Source organism: Carlito syrichta, unplaced genomic scaffold (assembly GCF_000164805.1).
Source record: "Carlito syrichta isolate Samal-C Ts95f unplaced genomic scaffold, Tarsius_syrichta-2.0.1 Scaffold308185, whole genome shotgun sequence".
NCBI classification, from domain to species: domain Eukaryota; kingdom Metazoa; phylum Chordata; class Mammalia; order Primates; family Tarsiidae; genus Carlito; species Carlito syrichta.
In genome coordinates this window covers 65,512-76,045 of record NW_007252281.1, presented here as the reverse complement: position 1 = coordinate 76,045, position 10,534 = coordinate 65,512, and the positions used below count along the sequence as shown (strand labels likewise).

The window sequence follows — 10,534 nt, the reverse complement described above, 5'->3', positions numbered from 1 at the left end:
TCCCACCCCCCACCCCCACCCCAAAGTCTACAGATCATCCCCAGTTATCCTGATGCCGCAGAGCCCAGACCCCCTTGCGGGAAGATTTCTTTCTTTCCTCAGTGGTAGCAGCATCTCTGAGACTCCAAGGAGACCCACCTACTGGGCCTCGGGTGACTCGTGGGAAGCAAAGGGCTCCAGGGACATAAATCACTCAGAAGAACCCCATGGCCGCCCCAATTCCCATCACTAAATAATGTTGCAAACGGATGTCTCAGAGCAGGAGTCTGGTCAAAACAGTCTTAATTATAATAAAGTGTCACACTCCGCAACGTTAATAGCGATGAAAATAGCAATTAAGTGTGTGAAGAAGGGCAAGTGTTTTCCCAACAAACTCAGCAAGATGTTGCTTAGCACATTAGCAGCGCCGGGGAGCTGGCGGAAGGGCTCTCCTGGTCACAGAGGCAAACGCAGACAGTCTCCATCCTTCTCGGAAACAGGGTGAGGAAGGAAGGGTGCTGGCGTGGGGTGGAGGCGCAGCGCTCCAGCACCGATTGCAAGTTCAGTCCTGAGCCCAAGCCAGAGCCCTGCGGAGATTTCTTAAGGAGTGGACGCAAAATGCACCGCCCCAGCTGCCCCTTGATGAGTCTGACTGCTTTGCCCCGGATACACTCAGGTGTAACCAAAGGAAAGACCCCCTGCTGGCTCCTGTCTGGGATCAGGGAGAGGGAGGAGGGAGACCAGTGTGGCCAGGGGAGATAGAGGAAGGCCAGTCTCTGATGTGCCCAGCAGCAGACAGACAGAAGAAGCCCAGTGACCACACCTGCAAGTGTCAGCGGAGTCAGGGGCAGAAAGTGATCTAGGATCCAAGACAATGAAGGAATTCGATCCCCAAGCGGAAGCTATTACGTGCAGACGCCTACTGGCCCATGGAGCTGCCATGTGTCATTCTGGCCAATTCTACTTCCCCTGTCGATCTCTACCTATTCTGCGAGTTTCACAGAAATGCTTTGCGCCTGGGCGAGCTTCTTGTGGTGGGGTGTGTGTGAGTGTGTGTGTGTACTTTTCTGGTGCTTGTTTAGGGCTCCAGGAAGGAGAGGCCCCAGGGACAGAGGAAGGAAGGAAGGAATTAAAGGGCGTGTTCATTCATAATTAATCCTGCCTGGACCCAGAACAGGCTGAATTAAGTTGCGAGAACCCTGTGGACGGAAAGTCCGACGCGCAGACTCCACACCAAACTTCTCAGGCAGGATGTCACCAAAGGGAGGGACATCTGACGAGGCCTGCATGAAGTTCATCTGGCTGGATTTGCCCCGTAAGGTCCCTTCTAAGGGCCACAGTGGTACTCCCCCCACCCCAGGGTGGCAGTTCTTAGGAAGGCTTGTGTCACGTGGGCAAAGCAGCAGCTTGTATCAGTGGTTCAGAAATGTCCCCTCATCTTGGTGGCCCTGCACCCTTCCTCTTCATTCCACCATAAATACTCCAGTCCCCCATCCCAGGATCTTTGGGGAAAAAAGTTATCTAGACGGGACCAGAGTAGGCAAGATGAAAGTCAGGTGAAGTGACAAACACACAATGAGCCAAGAATTTTAAATTTAAAAAATTAACTCGAACCATAAGAAGTCCATGTTTTACTCTCTTTAAAAACAAAAAACGGCCAAGGGTCAGGCCCAGTGGCTCACGCTTGTAATCCCTGCACTTTGGGAGTCTGGAGGAGGAAGATTGCTTCAGCCCAGGAGTTCGAGAGCAGCATGGGCAACATAGTGAGACCCCCGTCTCTACAATAAATCACAAAAATTAGCCGGGTGTGGTGGTTTGCATCTGTAGTTCCAGCTACTTGGAAGGCTGAGGTGGAATGATCACTTGAGCCCAGCAGGTCGAGGTTGCGATGGCCAGGAGCGGCCACTGCGCTCCAGTCTGGGTGACAGAGTGAGACTCCAACTCAAAAAAAAGAGGTTAGATGTCAGTAGTTTTATATGGTTCCACGTAACATACGAGCATATACAGACGCAAATGCAAAGAAGGACCGGAGGGGGCAGCTGGACCTGTGAACAGTGGTCGCTCCGGGAGGAGCTGGGGGTTGGAAGAGAGGGAGGTGGAGGGGAACTTTTGCTGTTCCTCTGTTTAACTGGGCATGTCTGGATATTTAATAATACGAATGCTCTGGGGATGGGTGTGGCAGGGACATTGAGTGGCTGTTCTTCACTGCACTAACGAAGCCTTGGAAGAAAAGGCATTTAGAGCATAGACAATCTAGGACACTCAGGAAGGCAGCTGCTGGAAGCTGGATCTGGCCAGGCCAGAGGTGTGCTTGGAGGTGGGACTGTCAGGATGATTGCGCGGCACATCGGAATGTCTTTCTGAGTGTCCTCCACCTTTGAACGGCCTAGCATCTTCAAACCAGAGCGCACCTCCCGCCTCCAGGTTTTCTCTCTTCTGTGCCCCTCCCCATTCCAGCATGGGGTCCCTGCGCTGGGCCCCCTCCCCTCGGCTGTGCCACCGTGGAGCTGTCCTCTCAGCGGCTCTGCTCAGCAAGAGTGCCGGCTTTTGACCCCATGGGGCACCCCAGGCTCCGGCCAAGGTGGCCTGGTGTTGCCCGGACTCCAGGCCCACCCTCGCCTGGCTTTCCAGGGTGGCACAGCGGGGCTCCCAGCACGCCCAGGCCCACCCAGGATGAGCATCCAGACCTTTATTAAACAGGCATTGGTCACCACTTGCTTTGGGTCCACGATGTCCACCAGGGGCTCCTTCATGGCCACGTCCCGGATGCAGGTCATGTCAAAGCCATAGACGTTCTCCCACCCTGTGGAAACAGAGCGAGACATCGAGGCAGGCAACAGGACCCCCGGAAGCTCACCCGTCTCTCCAGACCAGAGCACAACGTGCCTGAGGGGGCCAGGCCACTCACCTTTCCTCACATCAAAACTCAGCTCGCCTTGGGGGGGGACTCAGTGTGCCAGATGCTCTTTCAACATGCTCCCATTTGTCCCTCTAGGACAAGCAGGTCCCACTTTGTGGCTAGGTAAACCAGAACTCAGAGAGGCCGTGAAACTTCTCCAAGGACACACAGCTAAAGTGCAGCAGGGCTACGGCCAGAACCCCAGCGCCCTGACTGCCTTCCCGTCCTTTCTCCAAGCCAGCAGCCACTTATGGAAGCCAGCATCTGCCGCCTGCATTCCCGTCTTGTGCCTGCTCAAGAGGTCCTCTGGAAGGTCCATCTCTCTCCCTTCTCCCACTGAACGTCTTTCGCAGCGGAAACACGGGCTCCTAACGTGACACAGGCTATAGTGTGAATCCCACTTACAGGTCAGGCCCCGATGCAAATCACCGAGTCTCTCTGGACCTGCTTTTTCTCACCTGGGTGGGTCTAGGAGCCTCTCTGTTTGTGCTACGACGCCCTTACTAAGGATCAGTCTCTTAAGAGAGAACCTCCAAATGGGGCCCAGACCATCCCAGCCGTGCTCCTCAGCCTCTCTCTCTGGGTTACTCATAAGATACTTGGTCTGGGAAGGAGAAACATTTAAGAGTTGCCAAGAAATGCATTCAAATCTGATGGCCCAAGATCACCCTGAAATGATGGCAATAATTGGTGTCACTGATTGATCACCTAGTCCAGGCCAGCCTCTTTATTTTATTTACCCGGCAATCCGTGAGGAGATCTCTGTACAACAGACAAGGAAACGATGGCTGGGAGAAGTTGGTATCTGGCCCACACACAATACTCCCCGACAGGAAAACAGTGGAGCCAGGGCTCACGCCCAGCCCCAACCCCTAACCCTGCACCTGTACTGACCCAGTTCTGACAGCAGCCAGAAATACAATGTTCCCCTCCTCACAGTGCAGAGAGAATGGCCTTAGCAGAGTCTTCAGGCACTGGGCAACTGGATCTCATTCATCTGTTTATTCAGATGGGTTTAGAAATGCCTCAAAGCAGGCCAGTTGCAGTGGTTCACGCCTAGAATCCCAGCCCTTTGGGTGGCTGAGGTGGGAAGAGCTCTTGAGGCCAAGAATTTGAGACCAGCCTGGACAACATAACGAGACCTCATCTATACAAAACATTTTAAAAAATCAGTCATCAGTTCCAGCTTCCCGGGGGGCTGAGGTGGAAGGATCACCTGAGCCCAGGAGTTTGAGGCTGTGGGAAACCTCGACTGTGTCACTGCACTCCAGCCTGGATGACAAAAGAAACTCTGATTTAAAAAAAAAAAAAAGACCTTGAGATAGAAAAGCTTTTCTCTAAAATCTTAAGGGATTAAATTGTGTTTTAAAATGTTCATCAAACAAACGGTACCTTAGGGAGCCTGCGTCTCTGTGTGTATTTCCAGAAGCAGGTGTGTGAAGAGGAAGGTGGGTGTGGTCAGTGAAAGCTTGGCTGCTTTGACTCAGATTCATTTCTAAGATACACAAAGACCTTCCTTCTTGGGAAAAGAAGGCAGAGAAAGCAATCATCTCCCAGAGGATGAGTGCTTGTGAAAGTCTAGCTTGAGGCTAAGAAGCCCACCATGTCCCATTAAATTCCCCTAGGCTCGTGCCAAACCCCCAATTGAAATCTACTTTGCAGGGACAGAAGTAGCTCACCTGACAACAGGACAGGCTTCAGAGAAGACCCCCTTCTAGAATCTGAAAATAGCTATCCATCCTCCCCCCAGATAAAACATACATACTTTGGTCAGGCACAGTGGCTCATGCCTGTAACCTCAGCACTTTGGGAGGCCAAGACAGGAGAATTGCTTGAGGCCAGGAGTTCAAGAGCAGCCTAGGCAACATAGAGAGACCTTGTCTCTACAAAAAAAAATTTTAAAGTAGCCAGGCATGGTGACACATGCAAATAGTCCTAGCTACTCAGGAGGCTGAGGTGGAAGGATTGCCTGAGCCCAGGAGGTTGAGGCTGCAGTGAGACTTGATCATGCCACTGCACTCCAGCCTGAGCAACAGAGTGAGACTGACTCAAAAAAAAAAACAAACCCCAAAACTAGAATATGTTGCCTTCAGTCCCTTCCTGTAGAGACCTGCAGCTATGCACCAGCTCTATCCCTCCCTGGACCCCACCTGAAGTTCAAGTTCAATATAAGTGTCAGGCAAAAAACTGAGAGTCGGTGTGTGTAATGATTCATTTAATTCATTGGATTTTGGAGTTCAAATCTGAGCTCTGACATTTATTTGCGGCGAACCTTAGGCAAGAATGCAGCCTCTCTAAGCCTTGGTTTCTAAGAGTTCTTTAAAATGGAGATGATGATAAAGATGGTTATCCCATAGTTTTTTGTTTGTTTGTTTCATTTTGCTTGCGTTTTTGAGACAGGCTCTCGCTTGTTGCCCTGGAGTGCAGTGGTGCAATCCTTGCTCATTGCAACCTCCACCTCCTGGGCTCAAGTGATTCTCAGCCTCCTGTGTAGCTGGGACTTCAGGTGTGAGCCACCCCATCCAGCTAACCATAGAGTTGTTATGAGGGTTAAATGTAGTCACATATGTGAAGCACATGAGACAGTGCCTGGCACATAGAAAGCACTTGAGATATAGTAGTTGTTATTTGTCTGTGGTTTGAACTCTGGCTTTGCTGCCATCCAAGCCGTGTGACCTTGTGCAGATCAATTCCCTTCTCCGGGCGTATTTGTAAAATAAGGAGCTTGGTTCAGTGGTTCTGTGCTCGAGAATCATCTGAAACACTTTCTAAAATGCAGAGTCTGGGCCTACTGGATTAGAATCTTCAGAGTTGAGACCCAGGAAGCTGGATTTTTACAAATCTACACAGGCAATTCCAACCATTTTGGAAACTTTAGGTCTTTGAAGTCTCTCCAAGTCCCGAAATGGTGAGCTTAAAGTCTTCTGGCCTTTGTGAAACCTTCTTCAGACTCTCCTGACCCCAGGACCTCTCCTGAATACTCGGCATTTGTAGCACAGAATCTAGCACAGTACAGACTCGTACATCATGCTTTTTTAAATGGAAACACATTCCCAAACACATAATGCCTATACTGCTTTGCAATGCCTGGTGGTTTGGTTACCTCGATAGGGGCTAGTTCAGGTCTTAACTCTCCCATGAATCTCCCCCACCTTCTGATATTCAGGGGACAACACATCCAAAGCAGTCAATATCTTTCTCCTTTTGACGACCACTCATTTTCCCCTTGCCCCTTTTATAAGAGGTGGAGCAGAGATGGGAGAGAATACACAGCAAACACATTAATTTTTTGTTGCAATTATGTGTTATCTGTTAAATCAGTGAATATGGGGTAAGGGCCATTGGCCATCAAGAAATGCTGTTATTAATAATCTAGAGATTAAAAAAGAACACCATCAGAGTCTGTGAATCTTTTGTTTATGAATTAAAACTAACTCCACTATGGACTGCACTATGGTGCACTATGGTGTAATGACTGCAACTAAAACAGCAACAAAACCCAAACCTACCATAACTGCAGACTAGATTGGCTCAAACACCCATTCTCACAGTCTGGCAGAGGAGAATGCTGGTTTCTGGGCATAAATATTATTCACGTATCTCTACTCTTCTTTTACCCACAATGTCCAACATTAATCAAAAATGACAAGACACATAACAAAGGAAAAAGTATGACCTATCATCAGGAGAAAAAAGGCATAGGACCAGACTCAGAGATAGCTGAGATGTTGGATTTATCCAGCAGAGATGTTAAGGGGACTATAATAAATATGTTAAAGAATCTAGTGGGAAAGGTGGACAGGTGGACACAATGTGCATGAATAGGTGGAGAATTTTCTAAGTGCAATGGAAACTATTTTTTAAAAAGCTAATGGAAATGCTAGAAATCAAAATCACAATATCAGAATGAAGAATTTTTAGAATGAGCTTATTAGCCGAATGGACAAATCAGAGGAAATAATCAATGAACTTGAAAACTGGTTGATAAAAATAATCCAAACTTAAACACACAGAGAAAAAAAAAAGTAATGACAAAAATAGGGCATCCAAGTTCCACGGGACAACATCAAACAACATCTAACGTAAGTGTAATTGGAATTCCTGAAGGAAATACATAGAGATACTGGCTGACATTTTTCTAAACTGATGAAATAACCAACCCATGGATCCGAGAATTCCATATAACCCCAAGCAGAATAAATAAAAAGAAAAACATACCTAGACACAGCAGACTCAGACTGCTGAAAATCAAAACAAAGGGGAAAAGAAAATCTCAAGAACAGCCTGAGGAAAGAAACGGTATCAAACACCAGGGCACAAATTTGACTTATTGGCAAGAACTACAGCGAATCTCTCCCTTGCCACCCAGGCCCAAACAATTTGAGTTTCTCTGCCAGGGCCAAGGGAGCTGCCCCAGAAAGCAGGCAGTGGAAAAGTAGCAAGTGCCACCAGATGCCACTTAGAGTTTCTCCTCTACAAAGAAAGGGAAGTGCTTACAATAATTGTATACATTTTAGGCTCTCAGAAACAAAGTCGACTTCCTATGTAAAATGGACTAGAGCCCGCAACTAAAATTCTGGATGGGGATGGGGGCGGGGTTGGGGTGGGGGAAAATGCTTGAACAGCACTAGAGCCAGCCAGGGGAGCCTGCCCTCCAACCGTCCAGCTGTGGGCATGGCTGCCTCCACGTGAGATCGTTCTCTGAACTGGGAAGCTGGTGCCCATTGCTGTAACTCTCAGCAGGCTGGACATTTGTGTGTTGGTTGGGATTCGCATATTGTGTATGGCATTGAGCAGAACACCCACCAAGTTTCCTTCCACTTTGGAAATTCTATAAAGCTCTGCTATAGTCAATATATATTTTTTAAATCACTGCTTCTGTCTCAGAGAACACTCCACCTTGCACATGCCTCTGAGGGTTTACTTTTATTCCTTCGTTTGTTCATACATTCAACAAAAATATATGTGAGCCCAGTATATGCCAGTCATTTCCCTCTCTCTTTCTGTGCGGTCTCTGTTAGCTGGGGAGCAAATTGAGGGCCAGTAAGGCATTGCACTCATTCTTTTTTTTTCTTTTTTTGAGTTGGAGTTTCACTCCGTCGCCTAGGCTGGAGGGCAGTGGCACGCTCCCGGCCACTGCAGCCTCGACCTGCTGGGTTCCGGCGATCCTTCCACCTCAGCCTTCCAAGTAGCCAGAACTACAGGCATGCACTACCACGCCAGGCTAGTTTTTGATTTATTGTAGAGATGGGGTCTCACCAAGTTGCCTAGGCGGGTCTTGAACCCATGGGCTCAGACAATCCACTCGCCTTGGCCTCCCAAAGTGACGGGATTATAGGCTGAGTCACCAAGCCCAGCCTGCACTCATTCTTATACACTCTTGCGGCATGTGGTTGAGAAAGAGGAGAGGAAAGGAGGGGAGGAGAGGGAAAGGGAAGAAAAGGAAGCACTGGGCTCGGTGGTTCAGCCTGTCATCCCAGCGCTTTGGGAGGCCGAGGCGAGTGGATTACCGGAGCCTGAGGGTTCGAGACCCGCCCGGGCAACTTGGCGAGACCACGTCTCTACAATAAAATAAAAAATAGCCAGACTTGGTAGCATGTGTCTGTAGTTCCGGCTCCTTGGAAGGCTGAGGCGGAAGGATGGCCGGAGTCCAGCAGGTTGAGGCTGCGGTGGCCAGGAGCGTGCCACTGTCCTCCAGCCTGGGCGACAGACTGAGACTCCAAATCAAAAAAAAAAGGAAGAAAAGGAAGCTTTTCCCCTAACAATGTGCCTTCTGAAAGGGGCTGGCACATCTCACTCCTGCCCCACTTGGAGATTTTTCCTCCTTAGCTGGTTCTCGAGCCAACAGAAATTTGCTTACAATTGTTCCCTTAGCAACCAACAGTATGCCTTACTTTTGATTGAGAACTCACAGTAACCAAAATCTCTGTTTATTTGAAATGAATTTCTAAATTGATTTGCTTCCTTTACTTAAAAAAAAAAAATCCTTAAATAATTTAATAGAAACCTTCACAGGCTGGACGCAGTGGCTCATGCCCGTCATCCCAGCACTTTGGGAGGCCGAGGGGAGGATTGATTGAGACTGGGAGTTCAAGACCAGCCCAGGCAACATAGTGAGACCTCCGTCTCTACAAAAAAATTAAAACCTTAACAGTATTTTAAGTAAATTCTAAGTTGTGTGTGTGTGTGTGTGTGTGTGTGTGTGTGTGTGTGTGTGTGTGTGGTGGGCAGGGCACTAACACAACAAAAAAATGGGTCTGACTCTTGATTCTTTTCCTTTCCCAAGAGTTATGAAAATTGCAATGGAATCACAGGAATAATTTACATGATCTCCAGCCCTGAGGTATCACCCTGGCGTCTCTCAGACCACCCTGGCCCCTTCTCCCCGTGCCCCAGGCTGGCACATTGTTTCATCCACTCTTCCAGAGGCTCCCAGCAGGAAGCAGGAGGGAAGAAGCTATGTTTGTTGGAAACCATGAGGCAGTTTCTTCAAGAGCTGTACTAGGGTAAGAATAAATATTAAAGTGAGCGTGAGAAGGAAGAATGGGCCTCAAAGTTCGCCTCAAAACACTACTCGGTACAATTGCACAGCAAGAACTCCAAACCGCAGCTCAGAGCAAAGCATGTCCTATTTATACATGTGTTTGATTCACGTCCACTGTTGAGTTGTGTCTGGAATCTTCTGCGAGAGTACTGTCTGTCCTAGATTTGGAGCCACCAGGGGCTTGGCAGTCAAGTTTACTTGCCAGACCCACGGGCAAAAAGGGGCTTGGTTACACGGTCAGAGCATAAACCCTGTCTGCTCCCGTTCTAGCATCAAGAACTGTGATATCCTTTCATAGACGTCACCTCATTTAATCCTCACAAGGCTGTAGGATTGTGGAGATTATCCCTTCGCTGAGGCTCAAAGATGTCAGATAATTTGCTCAAGGTTACCCAGTTAGAAAACAGCAAGGCCAGGGTTTAAATAAACCCAGGGATGGCGGGACGGCAGAGCGTTTAACCCAGGCCCCCTGTCTCCCACTACCCTCCTTTAGAATGCTGCCACCTTCCCTGGAAGTCAGATGGTAGACATCACACCAGACCGGCTGGAGGCAGACAGCCACCAGAGAGGGTTTCCAGGGCACCGAGCCGCAAACCACTGCCCCACTTCTGTCTCCTTCTGAACCCGGCTGTGAACTTCAGGCTTTGATTTTCAGGAGGGTGTGAACACACACACAAATACACACCTCCCACCGCACAGGGTAGCGGAGGCATCGTCAGCGCCACTAACAGCGATGAGGTGGTCACTGTTTGAATCGGTGGAGCCACCATTTGTTGAGCTGTGGATGGAGTCTTTGGGGGAAGGTGTTTATTCTGTAAGCTCCTCCACAGTCACCTTGCCCAGTAGGACTGGACCACCGACTGGGCGGGAACCTCCAGCACTGCCCCCGCCCCCAGATTTGCTGAGGCTATTGGGTAGCTTGGAGCTTCTGCCTCTTGCTTTTGTTTGGATTATTTGCGTGTGTGCTTGTCCAAGGGGTTCTGTTTGATATACTCTCACAAAGGACCAGGACTGTGTCACCGAGAAGTATTGCCCCTTAAGTGACAGAGAATAAAACAGTCCTTTTCAGATCAGGTGCAATATTGGAGAGTTTTGGGGGCTTTATTTTTTCT

The 10,534-nt window shown here is 48.9% G+C and overlaps 1 protein-coding gene across 1 annotated transcript in view; it reads right to left on the bottom strand.

The window, feature by feature from the left end:
• The window catches only part of PRMT8 (protein arginine methyltransferase 8), a 58,988-nt gene that overhangs the window by 17,988 nt on the left and 30,466 nt on the right, over positions 1-10,534 (bottom strand). The window contains exon 6 of the mRNA XM_021716116.1: positions 2,667-2,782. Coding sequence (XP_021571791.1) covers positions 2,667-2,782 — 116 coding nt within the window. The remainder of the gene's footprint in view (positions 1-2,666; positions 2,783-10,534) is intronic.